The following is a 13,477-nucleotide window of genomic DNA, read 5'->3' as shown; positions in this document are numbered from 1 at the left end:
ATTAATATTATTTCATCGGCATATTAGTGGTATACAATAGACCGGTGTGTGAATAGCTTTAGAAAGCTAGGGTGAAGATGACAGTGGAGCCAAGCCAAGGGTTACGTTGCATGCTTTAACAAATAGTGGGCCTAATGAGGGCCCCACGAGATTGCAAATGAAACTTCGCCTGGCTGGCATGGTACCCACATCTCACATCAAATCTTGCTTCCCCTTAATTTTTTTTGAACTATGATTGCGAATAATTTGCGATAACGAAAATGAAATGGGTCCGATGACCGACAGAACGCTATCCTCTGCGGCCTTTGTATCGTCTCGCGCACTTGTGTATGGATCGTTGGTAACCATGTGATATGTCTATAATTAATTAAGTTCCATTTTGTTGCTCTTCCTTTCCCCTTTTTCTATTTTTTAGTTCATTAAATGCATTATCATCTTTGGCAGGTGGATTTTGGTGCTTTGCGGAGAACCATCGGCGCCATGCACAAATATAAAATACGCTATGGCATGAATGAAGAACCGGTGGACTCTTATAGCTTAATAAATGAAAAATAAAAATAATAGTGGCAATGGCTCAACAAGTGGAAGATTATGATTGGGGGTTGGCCATCCCATCCAAGCACACGTGAAAGTGTCACTTATGGAATCACACGGCAAGAACTTATGGATGAAATCGTTTCGGAGATAAGCCAACAACTTTTCTTGCTTTCCACACTAAGGGGGATTTCCTTTTATTTTTTATTTTTTCAATCTGAAATTTAAATAGAGCATAATTGTTATATATTTTGAATAATTTAAATATCTATATCTAAGTAGTAGTTTATGTTTTATTTGAATCCCTTAAAATAAGTATTAAGTTATTTTTTAAATTTTAAAAACTAAAAACATATTACTAAATCTGAATGTAAAATAAATAATATATATAATATATATATCAAAAACATAAATATTATACTATTTTATCATATACAAACAAAACCACGGTCGAGGTGAATGATTTTAGAATTATAATATATAATATTTTCTTAATATTTGTTATAAAAAAACACTTTATATAATTAGTTGCAGTGCAAATTTCGAATCCCATGTCCTAAAATAAAACTCTTGTCATACACTCATTCGGGGAAAAAAAAAGTAGCATCCTCATATCCTAGAAAGTACTTTCTCACTATTATAAAGTTTATGCGTGCGCACAATTATTGGTTGGTAGCATACTCAATAATCTACTAAAACCTGTTTAAACCATTATTATTATATTTAAAATTTAATATCAGGATATAATAAATTATAAATCGACTTCTTAATAATCATTATTATAAAAGATACTATAGAACTTTGAATTTGTTTAATGTTTCATCTATTATTTATAATGCGTAAATCAATCGTCTACCAATACAATATAATTATGTTTACAAAATAACTACTATTATAATTTGTATTTATTTTTATATTTGTCATTCTGTATGAATGATTATGTCTTTTTAATAAATGATTGATATAAATTATAAACTTTTTTTTTTATGAATGGAAATTTTATTAATCATAAGAGATTGTCAACATTGGACATAACCATGAAGGTGGAATAACCCTCCACTCTCTAGGACTTGAACTCTCTAGGACTTGACATAAAACCCTCCACCCTAACTACTTAATGGACAGTAATGTTCGCAAATTAACGTACAAAAGAGAATCTTACTTCTCCAACTAACTCAGTTAAATCTTGACAATCTTCAATAATTAAACCAAAACCATCAGGACTAGGAGTTTGATACAAATTATAAACTTATAATATAAAAAATGAATGAATTCAAAACTTTATGGTATTTTTCATAAAATGACAAACTTAAGGTGGATGGATGACAATTTTTGTAATAATTATTAGAAGTTAGCTAGAATACTCTAGATAATAATATCTTTATAAGATGGCATATCAACTTTTTTAGTGTTAGTGAAAATAACTAAATTTTTACACAAGAAATTATTTTCCATTTGAAATTAATGATATATTAATTGGCATAAGAGTTGTTACTTATCGACATCGCATGTGATTTTATGATGGCACGTAATAGTAATTAATGAAAGCGTTAAACATCATTTTCCAAGGGCTTTTCACCAAATTGTTTAAAGAAAGAAGGGTGACAAACCCAAACCCACTGCCAAAAGACAAGTGATACCAATTAATAAAGGTTTTGGCAAGAAGAAGCATGGTACAAAGTCGTGCACTCTTCTTTACCTTTGCAATTAAGAAACTACAATATGCACAAGAGTCTCTCTCATCTCATAGGGTTTTTTTTTTTTTTTTTCATGTAGGCCATTCAAATATTATTGTCAGAGCATCTAAAAAAAATTAAATAAGATTTCATTATTTATTTAAAGGGTCACATCAGTAATTAAATTCGTTCCAATTAAGATTATTCAAATAAAAATAATTATCTCTCTTTAATTTTGTAGAGTGATTTTCTTCTTCTTCAATTTACATTTATCACTTTTTTATTGAAAAGAAAGAGGAATAAGTGTTTTAATTCTCATTTATTTTTCCTTTGAAAAAATGTTTATTTAATTAAATAACACTAACTTATTTTTATTTGAAGAATTTTTAAAAGAATAATATATTTTTTCACTATCTTTTTTTGCCACATAGGGAAGTAAATAAATATTTAAAAAGTAAGATTAATTGATTCTTTTGAAGATGTTCTAAGGTGTCTAACTTTCTTTTAACATTTTAACAACGGTAAGAATAACAGTAAATTGTTACTGCTCTTGTTGTTATTTGTTAATACTAAACCATCGACGTATATGTAAAAAGCTCATTAAGAAAAAAGACTTTAGACAAAAAAAAAAAAATTATTAATAAATAACTAAAGCTCGAAGTTGCACCCACTCTCCCAATTTTTTTAATGAGGATTAGATATGTGGGCTCGTGTTAGTTACTTTTTTTTTTTTTGGCTTCTTTAAGAAAGCGGCTCTTAATTACTTAAAAACCTTTAATTATGTGCAGTGACCAAAAAGCAAGGGGACGCCGTTCTTGCCGTTTGTTTCTCTCTGTTTGTTAATTTAAATTGCCATCGACTTCCGTGACGCTAGATCTTCGTTCCGTTTACGTCGGTGAGCCGGTTTAGCGGTCCGAAATGTGATTGTAATGCGTGATTGCTGCCGATTACGTTGCCTGCGAGATCAAATTATTCCGTTTTTGGGACAAAATCAATCGCTTCAATGGAACATCAGACTTCGAGCCCAACAAAGAGTTGGGCCGAGGCCTATATTTTCATCTCGACCCAGAGAAAACGTCAAAACAGTAAAAGATTATTCATGCCAATCCAAGAAATCTATTAGGATTTTTTGAGCACCATGGTTGATAATAAATTAATAATCATCGGGATCAGGTTGCGTTTGGACCTTGGGTAATCATATTAGCGTAGAGCATTTTCGGCAAAAATAAAGTCACTTTTTATTGAGGTTCTTAATGGATTGGGTTCGCTAATTTTTGTCGGTTAAAGAACCTCGAATAATAAGTGATCACTACTCAAATTTTGAATCACTTTTCGTATATAAAATTCTAAGGGGCTACCATTTAACATTGCCGCTCAGTTCTCCATATTACATGCCCTGACTCTAGTCACCCTTCAGTGCAGCATTTCTCACTCTTGAACGATGATGGTAACAAACATAACGCTCTGCTTTTTGTTTGCAAATTTAAATTCATTTAAGATGTTTGAGAACTAAACTAATAGGCATGGTGTGATACATGTAGAGTTATGAGAGATACGAGGTCGAGGATGACCACGTCACGGTCGGACCATGGGGAGGCCAAAATGGAGCGAGATGGGACGATGGAGTTTTCAGCAGCGTAAGGCAAGTTGTGATCAGCTATGGAGCTGGCATTGATTCTATTCTAATTGAGTACGACAAGAAGGGTTCCTCTGTTTGGTCTGACAAGCATGGCGGCAGGGGCGGTTTCAAAACAAATAAGGTCAGCAACCAATTCATGTACAATTAAAATGTTTGAAGTTTGCCATTGACATGACCCGCCCCGACCCTTTTGTTGGATTGGAGGTGGATTGTGGGAAAATCATTGTGTTACATGTTTTATGCATATGTTTAAAGCTCATAACATGATTTAATCCATGAATACATTAATAGGTATAAAATTGGCCTCAGAACTTCACTGCAAATATATAAAGAGGCTCAGTGCCTTCTTCAAAAATATATTTCAAATATGCATATTTTATATCTCACTATACATACATACATCTTAAATATATACATATGAATATAAACATGCTCAAAATATAAGTCGTGCAATAATACATATTGTGACCTAACCTTATTGATGAAAAATTCAAACTGCACAAAATATTGCAGGTACTTGAGAGAAATATGATAGATGAAAAAATAATAAGCCTGCGGTTCAATGAATGGATATAATTTATATACAAAAAAAATTATATAAAAATAATGCTTATGTATAATCACATGACATAACTTTGATCAAAGTACATAAGCAAATGTAAAATCATACAAAGCATACGTGACAAATTGCGCTAAATAATACCCAGAAGAAATAAAAGTCATACATGTCGAGATCATCATCGTGTGAGCAAAGCAATAACAACCTCTCATACCTAAGGAACTAACATATCACACAAACAAAATAATTTAACTCTCAATATGCATAACCAAAACACCTAACGGAAAAAGGTACACATATGTGACTGGTAATCACATCTTATAACTTAATCAATTCTATAATTGTGAATACATATAATCATAATATGATCCTAAATCATACTATCAAATATAATGCTTCATGAAAGACATCGTAATAGTAGTAGCAGCAGTAGTAATAATAATAATAATAATAATAATAATAATTCACTCAAAAATCTTGTTTCACTCTAAAATTCGTTGTGCGAAAAACTTATACAAATGATATGAACAAAATCATAAATGATTAAATAACTTAAGTACTTAAATTTCAAAAATCTATTACACACTAATTCACACAATATAGCTTTGAGTATTCAACTCGACTTCCCCTAATTTTCCTGTTTCCTTTTCTTCTCCCTCACTCTCAACTCTTTTCTTTTCTCCTTGTTCTCTTTTTCCTTTTTTCTTTGCTCTTGTTTCGTTCTCTTTTTCTCTCGGTTTCTCCCTCTTCTTCTCTCTTTCAATTGCTCTGTTTCGGTTTAACTTGTGAAAACAACGAGGGAGCTGCTTCAATTCTTCACTTTATATATGCCCACCGGCTCCAAACAAGCATGATAGGCAAACCGCTTGCTGTTGCTTTTGAAAACCAGCCACTTGCGGCTTATAAGCATGCACGTGCATTACAGCCATTTCACATGCTGCTCCTGCGTTTTGCAACAATAGTTCATCAATTAAAATTGCAGGTCAAGTTTAATTATCCGGAAGAATTTCTAGTCTCAGTTGGTGGATACTATGGTGGTATCATTGACTATGGCCCAGTTCTTGTTCGATCACTTGTGTTCGAAAGCAATAAGAGAAAATATGGACCCTTTGGTCTTCAACAGGGAACCCATTTCTCATTACCGATGGCTGGTGGCATGATCGCTGGATTTCATGGCAGAAGCAGTTGGTTTCTGGAATCCATTGGAGTGCATTTAAAGCCTCTCTTGATACAAAATCCACCCATTAACTTAAGTAGTGCATCACAGAACTATGTAAGCAATGAGATTCCTGAGAAATCTAGAGGCTTTGAAATGGCAACTACAAGAGAAAAGCAGGACAGCATTTACCAACCTGAAATCTTGATTCACAAAAGTGGCTATTCTGGATCAGCGATTCTTAGGGGAACTACAACTACTGTCGTTAAGTCTGTCACATTTCTCACCAACAGAAGAATGCATGGGCCGTCTGGAGCTGGAGATGAGCAGGGGATTTTCTTCTCAAACAATGGGATTATTGCAGGATTACCGGCAAGAAAAGGACGCTTTATTGATAGTATTGGACCCCATTTCATAGAAGAGAAACCACCTATTCCTCGGCCTCTCAACGATTCATTCAACAACATGAATGGCAGGAAAATTTCTCAGCCTTTCAGTGATTCATTTAACACGAATGAGAATGACAGGAGAACTTCTCAGGTTCGCATTATATATATGTTTTACACTTACTTGAGTATATAATTGGAGTAATTATTTTAGTTATTTTTTTCGTTGCCGACATCTGTATCAAGTTAATTCTGTAAGTAATGAAGGTATGAACCTGAGAACTTTCTGGTGCATATTATATTTATTTTAATGTATACAATACAAAATATGTCTGCGTTCAGGTTTTTCCGGGAATGGTAAAGGAGCCTGCCGCTTGGTTTAGTTCAGGACCATGGGGTGGGAATGGAGGTAAGCTTTGGGACGATGGAATCTTCTCCGGTGTGAAGAAAATTTTCTTGTTCAAAGGAGAAGCCATATATTCTATACAAATTGAGTATGACCGAAATGGCCTATCTGTTGTGTCTGCTAGACATGGAGGAGGCGTCGAAGGAAGCTCTCACACGGTAATTACTAATTAATAGTGCTTCGGAGACTAGAAAATTTTCATTTCTGTTAATATTATTTCTAATTCAACTCACCCGATGCAGATTATTTTTCAGTATCCGCTTGAAGTTCTTACAAGTTTCTGTGGCTATTATGAATCGCTTACGGGGGATGAAGGTGCAAATGTCATAAAATCTCTGACGTTCTTCACGAATAAAGGCAAGTATGGGCCGGTTGGAGCGGAATCAGGAACATTCTTTACTTCGACGAAGATTGAAGGGAAGATAGTTGGGTTCCATGGAAAGAGTGGATGCTACTTGAATGCCATTGGTGTCCATATGCAACTGCACCGTTGATGGTAATTGTCAAAAGTATTTGTAATCAAGTAAGGATGATATATGATGTGAGAGATCATCCATTGACACGATAAAACGAAAAATTATCCGTTGGTATGGCAATGAAAGCTTAAGGTTTAAGGTAAATTTTCCAACAATGATTTGTGTGCAACTGTGCAAGTTACTTGAAGAACAATCACCAGTCATTCCGTCCCTACTCACTGGGAAAAATGAAAAAGTCACTCCATTAATATGGGCCGAAGATGTTGGGCTGTCCCGTAACCCGCCAGCCCACGCATTATTTTACCCATGAGCATTGTTGTCACGCTCAGACATTGGGCCACACTTCAAATTATCTATAATTGTGTTTTGTTTTGTCAGCTTTATTACTGTTATCGGAAAGACGCCGAAACTGGTACAATCGTACGGTTGTAGTTGTAGATGTTTTCACCTACACCTCACATCCAAACGTTAGCACTGTGTCTGGCTTCCACTTCCACACACACATATTGTACAATTCAATTTGTCCACTCATCCCAAAGTGTATGTACAAATTCAATATATTTGAAGTTGAAGAAGAACGGAGAATTTGATGATGCCTTGCATGTCTGTATCAAAACTTCCTGTAATCATCCCGCAAAAACATAAACCAGATTCTTCATCTGGATTCTCACCACATTCCAACAACTACACTCGCTCTTTGACCAAGAAAAGTAACCCAAGATTCAGAGACACTCATTTAGACTTCCTCTGCGGAAACGGACGTCTTAATGAAGCCATCACAGTTCTGGATTCCATTGCCACACAAGGCGCCAAGGTAAGACGCAACACTTACATCAACTTACTCCAAGCTTGCATCGACTCCAATTCTATTCATCTGGCTCGAAAACTCCACGCCTTTCTTAATTTAGTCACAGAAATAGACGTGTTTGTCAAAACGAAGCTGCTTTCCGTGTATGCAAAATGCGGCTGTTTAGATGATGCACGTGAGGTGTTTGAAGATATGCGTGAGAGGAACTTGTACACGTGGTCGGCAATGATCGGTGCTTATTCTAGAGATCAGAGGTGGAGGGAAGTCGTTGAGCTTTTCTTTTTGATGGTACAAGATGGCCTGTTTCCTGATGATTTCTTGTTTCCTAAGATTTTGCAGGCTTGTGGCAACTGTGGGGATTTTGAAGCTGGAAAATTGATGCATTCTTTGGTGATAAAATTGGGGATGAGTTGCGTTAGACGAGTCAGAAATTCAGTCTTGGCTGTGTATGTCAAATGTGGGAAATTGATCTGGGCAAGGAGGTTTTTTGAAAGCATGGATGAGAAGGATGGTGTCGCTTGGAATTCGATGATATCAGGTTATTTCCAAATTGGGGAGAATGATGAGGCTCATAGACTGTTCGACAAGATGTGCAGAGAAGAGATTAAACTGGGCGTGGTAACATTTAATATTTTGATTCGTAGTTATAACCAATTAGGGCAATGTGATGTTGCAATGGAAATGGTGAAGAGGATGGAGAGTTTGGGGATTACTCCTGATGTATTCACTTGGACTTGTATGATTTCAGGGTTTGCACAAAACGGGAGGACGAGTCAGGCGCTAGATTTGTTCAAGGAGATGTCTTTTGTTGGTGTTATGCCAAATGGGGTTACTATTACAAGTGCCATTTCTGCTTGTACGGATTTAAAAGCCTTAGCAATGGGGATGGAAATTCATTCCCTTGCTGTTAAGATGGGTTTCACTGATGATGTACTGGTTGGGAATTCACTAATTAACATGTACTCCAAGTGTGAGGAGTTAGAAGCTGCTGAGAGAGTTTTTGATATGATAAAGGACAAAGATGTTTACTCATGGAACTCAATGATTGCTGGATATTGTCAAGCTGGTTATTGTGGTAAGGCCTATGAACTCTTCATAAAAATGCAGGAATCTGATGTACCACCTAATGTCATCACATGGAATGTACTGATCTCGGGATATATACAAAATGGAAACGAGGATGAAGCCGTGGATCTCTTTCAAAGGATGGGAAAGAATGATAAAGTTAAGCGGAATACGGCATCATGGAACTCTCTTATTGCTGGTTACCAGCAACTTGGACAGAAAAACAACGCATTGGGGGTATTTCGAAAAATGCAGTCTTCCTGCTTTTATCCAAATTGTGTTACAATTTTGAGTGTCTTACCTGCTTGTGCATATTTAGTTGCATCAAACAAGGTCAAAGAGATACATGGTTGTGTATTGCGAAGGAGTTTGGAGTCTTCTCTCCCTGTTATGAATTCACTAATAGACACTTATGCCAAGTCTGGAAACATTGTATATTCCAGGACCATATTTGATGAAATGTCATCCAAGGACATCATTACCTGGAACTCACTGATTTGTGGTTATGTTTTACATGGTTTTTGGCATGCTGCACTTGATCTCTTTGATCAGATGAAGAGTTTTGGACTTAAGCCAAATAGAGGAACTTTCTTGAGTATTATCCTTGCACACAGTCTTGCTGGAATGGTGGACCTGGGAAAGCAAGTTTTCTGTAGCATTACGGAATGCTATCAAATCATACCAATGATAGAACATTATTCAGCTATGATCGATTTATATGGTCGCTCCGGTAAGCTTGAAGAAGCCATGGAGTTTATTGAAGATATGCCCATAGAACCCGATTCCTCTATTTGGGAGGCATTGCTAACTGCCTGCAGGATTCATGGGAATATTGACTTAGCAGTTCTTGCCATTGAACGTTTGTTTGACTTGGAACCAGGGGATGTATTGATTCAAAGGTTAATCTTACAGATTTATGCTATATGTGGTAAACCTGAGGATGCTTTAAAAGTGAGAAAGCTTGAAAAAGAGAACACGAGGAGAAACTCTTTTGGGCAGAGCTGGATTGAAGTTAAAAATCTAGTGTATACGTTTGTTACAGGTGGTTGGTCTGAATCCTACTCAGATCTTTTGTATTCTTGGTTACAAAACGTGCCAGAAAATGTAACAGCACGCAGTTGTCACAGTGGCCTTTGCATTGAGGAAGAAGAGAAGGAAGAAATTAGCGGCATCCACAGTGAAAAACTTGCATTAGCTTTTGCCTTAATTGGCTCATCTCAAGCACCTCATACTATAAGAATTGTGAAAAACATTAGAATGTGTGTGCATTGCCACAAGACTGCTAAATATGTCTCAAAGATGCATCACTGTGAAATATTTCTGGCAGACTCTAAGTGCTTGCACCATTTTAAAAATGGGCAATGTTCTTGTGGTGATTATTGGTAGAGTATTGTTTTTAAGATAGCTTTCAGTGCTATCAGGGTGGCTTGTTCAATATATCAGAAAATCACATCACCCAAGCTGCCGTATATCTAAGCAATGGCATGCAGGTGAAGCAGTTTTTCTTGAAATTTTTTTTGGGTACCTGATTCCTTCCATGAAATATTGAATCGCTTTATCTGAAACTTTATAAGTGATTATATTGTATTTCATGTTTTAGATAACCAGTGGTATTCAGCTGGATTGGTGATCTAATGGTAATTACTTGGCAGTTGCTGCCGATGAGTTATCCTTCTATCCCATGCTAGTCCAATTTATTGACAGGTATACCTTTTTTTTTTAATATTTCGTATTTTATAGTAGTTAGAGTTACGGTATGGCAAATGTTTCATTTTCCTTTTTGCAAAAGTCAGATTGATATGCTTGTTGGGTAGCTCCTATGTTCTATTTTCATAGCAATTATAGTATTATTAATCTTTCACAGGTTCATAGAACAAGCTCAAACCTATGAGAATGCAAATCATTGCTCTTCTGTGAATTCGATTCGCAGAGTCTCATAAGAACGGTTTGTTGGTGGAAAAGGGTCATTGTTCACTTGATCCTGTGCTCAAAATAGTCGCATACTCCCATATCTTCTACGAGCATTTAGCTACTTGCCAAAAGCCTTCGCCATTGATCTTTTTACAGGTATTCTGTATGACAAGCTATTCCTGTACATGTTTAGTGCTACTGCTTGCTTTTTCTACAATATCTGCTGAGTGTCATCGATATTCGATTTTGTTTTGCTTGAACAGGTGAACTTCAATTACCCCTGAGGCGTGAGTCAGATAATTGGCTATTGTAGATAGCCATTAGGATGCTAAAAGTGCTATTAGCTTATCAACAGTCTCAAAAGGGGTAGTACTTGTATGTCTCGCAGGAATATAATGCCCTGTAGTTGGAGAGTCACATTCTTGTGGACTTATTTTTCTTCTTTTAACTGGATGATGTGGAGGAGTTTCTGTACTAATTGATCATTCTAACCTAGAACCATCAAGAAGTCAATGTTTGACAATGAAATTCAAGCAAATTGATGTGTATATGAAAAACATTCATACGGTTGCTGTTATTTAACGGTGAATATGGAAGTAAGAGTTAGAGGGGCTTTTCTGTTATTTTCTAGTGAAATTAGGAGTGTAAAAATGATTATGAAGAGAGCTCAACTGTGTTAACAGACTTAGAATTTGTAGCAGGTGAGAGCTTGCCATTTAAATAATTGTATCTTCTCAACCGATGGGAAGATGCCATTCCCAGGTCCACGTTAGCTGGCAGCAGAATAAGTAGAAGATGCTTGTGGCTTGTGCATTGCATATAGCACTGAATCAATGGTGAAGGAATTACATTTGTGTGCTAAATTTAGGAAATTTCACGATAATGGCATAAATATGAGTATAGAAAGACAAGTACATGGACATTCCAAAGCTTTGAAACTTCAGACGGAATATGAGCCCCTCTCAGGTGTCAAATGTGAAATGTCTGCAGGTCAAAAGTTAAAATTTTTAGACTTAAATATTGTTCTCAAAAAATTCTTGGTTTATGCTGAAATTGAGGATTGTGGTACCTCACGGGCAGCTCGCTGTGACTCAATTCAAGTACGGGACAATGAATGGAATTAATCATATTCTAAACAGTGACGTGGAAAAAAAGTAATTTCATTTAGGTGACAAGATCATAGATATTTGTTAGAGTGTAATTTATGCACTAATTTTACATTGTTTACTTATCTTAATATCGATATTTTGCACTTAATAATAGTGATTTACTTGTGTTTTACTTTTGTAGGTGCAATTCTATTGATTTGTGATAAAATTGAGCTACAATATGATGTTTAAGGATGATTGTTCTCTTGGAGAAATTATGAGCGACAGAAGAACTTTGTTGATAAGGAGTGGGCGCGTGCTGTCAACTGCGAATCTGCAGTTTTTAGTTTAACGCGTTTTGTATTTTTGACTATTTTTGTAATTACTAATTTAATATTTAGTATTTTATTTTAAATAGAACTCTAAAAGAGGAGAGAGTGAGAGAGTATTTAAGGGAGGAATCTATTGTGAAAGAGGGAGATTTTAGAGAAAAGAAAGAAACCCTAGATCTAATTTTTCTCTTCTCTCTATGAAGAACTAAACTTATTTTTCTGGTTGAAGGATAATGAAGTTTTGATTCATCACTACTGTGAGATATTTCTTGTGTGTTAATTGTTTTATTACTTTTTGGGTATTTATTTATTTTTTGAATTATTTTCATGATTATGTTTGTTAATTAGGTAATTGACCACTATTTAATTATCAATTTAATCTATTGTCAATTAAAGGATTCATCGTATGAAAAATTTAATGTTTGTGACAAATAAGATAGCAGAGAGTTGTGTTGTGAGAATAAACAATCTAATTTAAATGAATCATCATATGTGTTGATTAGGATTTAGGTCTCTCTGATTTTTCAGGCTGTCAATTGATTAAATCCTATGATCGTATCTAGGGTTGTCTATTGATTAGGGAAATAACCAACGGTCGCACCTTGGTTATTGACTAGTTAAGGAGAGATTGGCTATTAGAGAGTCTCAGTAGCTATAACCGGTCTATTCATGAGTAATAATAATCTATATTTGAATCAATAATCAGTAGTCGAATCAAGCTGAGTTAATTCCTTCAACCAGAGCTTTCTCCAATTTGAATTACAGCTTTAATTTGCATTCTTGTTATTTTAATTTGATTTTTATTATTGTCAACAAAACCCTCATTTTATGTTTTGTATTTTAAAAGGATTTAAATAATTACCGATCTCTGTGGACACGACTCTGCTCAATCACTACACAATTTATTTAGAGTAAGAATTTATTTTTGTTGGCTTCGACAACCATCAAATTTTGGCGTCGTTGCCGGGGATTGGTATCGTTTATTTAATCCTTTTTACGTTTTACTTGGTGTATGGTTCGTTCTTCTCGTATAGGTACACTTTCATTTGATCCTGAAATTGAGAAGACAGCTCGCCAGCTGAGACAGCAGACGAAGCGAGCTAAGCAACGATCCTCGTCGCCTTTGCTTTCTGAAACAGATACGGTGCCTGATTTAGTTGAATCATCTAGCGATTCGAAAGAACAAGTGATGGATAGAGCTGCACCTGTAGAAAGAACTCTTAGAGAGTTAGCTGAACCAGACTTGAATCAGCAACCACTCTGCATTCAATATGTAGACTTGGAGGTAAATTTTGAATTAAAGTCCGGTCTTATTCATTTATTACCCAAGTTTCATGGTTTTACAGGTGAAGATCCTCATAAACATCTTAAGGAGTTTCATGTTGTGTGTTCAAGTATGAGGCCACACGGCGTGACTGAAGAGCAGATTAAGCTGCGTGCT

The 13,477-nt window shown here is 35.5% G+C and overlaps 1 protein-coding gene and 1 pseudogene across 4 annotated transcripts; both read left to right on the top strand.

The window, feature by feature from the left end:
- Positions 1-3,745: 3,745 nt before the first annotated feature.
- Positions 3,746-6,850, top strand: LOC18040788 (annotated as a pseudogene).
- A 366-nt stretch (positions 6,851-7,216) lies between these two features.
- On the top strand, positions 7,217-11,938 carry LOC18040787 (pentatricopeptide repeat-containing protein At1g19720). 4 transcript variants are annotated; one of them, XM_024183992.1, is made up of 5 exons: positions 7,217-10,195; positions 10,314-10,409; positions 10,570-10,772; positions 10,880-11,770; positions 11,907-11,916. In XM_024183992.1, exon 1 carries the CDS (start codon positions 7,422-7,424, stop codon positions 10,089-10,091), a length of 2,670 nt encoding a protein of 889 aa, XP_024039760.1. In that variant the 5' UTR covers positions 7,217-7,421; the 3' UTR covers positions 10,092-10,195; positions 10,314-10,409; positions 10,570-10,772; positions 10,880-11,770; positions 11,907-11,916. The 4 variants fall into 4 exon arrangements, with proteins under 4 accessions (XP_024039760.1, XP_006435073.1, XP_024039761.1 ...); XM_006435010.2 differs by having other exon boundaries at positions 10,306-10,409; XM_024183993.1 differs by lacking the exon at positions 10,880-11,770 and having other exon boundaries at positions 10,306-10,409; positions 11,907-11,938.
- The last annotated feature ends 1,539 nt before the right edge of the window (positions 11,939-13,477 follow it).

The sequence above is a fragment of the Citrus clementina genome, unplaced genomic scaffold (assembly GCF_000493195.1).
Source record: "Citrus clementina cultivar Clemenules unplaced genomic scaffold, Citrus_clementina_v1.0 scaffold_5, whole genome shotgun sequence".
NCBI lineage: Eukaryota > Viridiplantae > Streptophyta > Magnoliopsida > Sapindales > Rutaceae > Citrus > Citrus x clementina.
The sequence above is the reverse complement of the archived record's forward strand: the minus strand, read 5'-3'. Positions and strand labels throughout refer to the sequence as shown.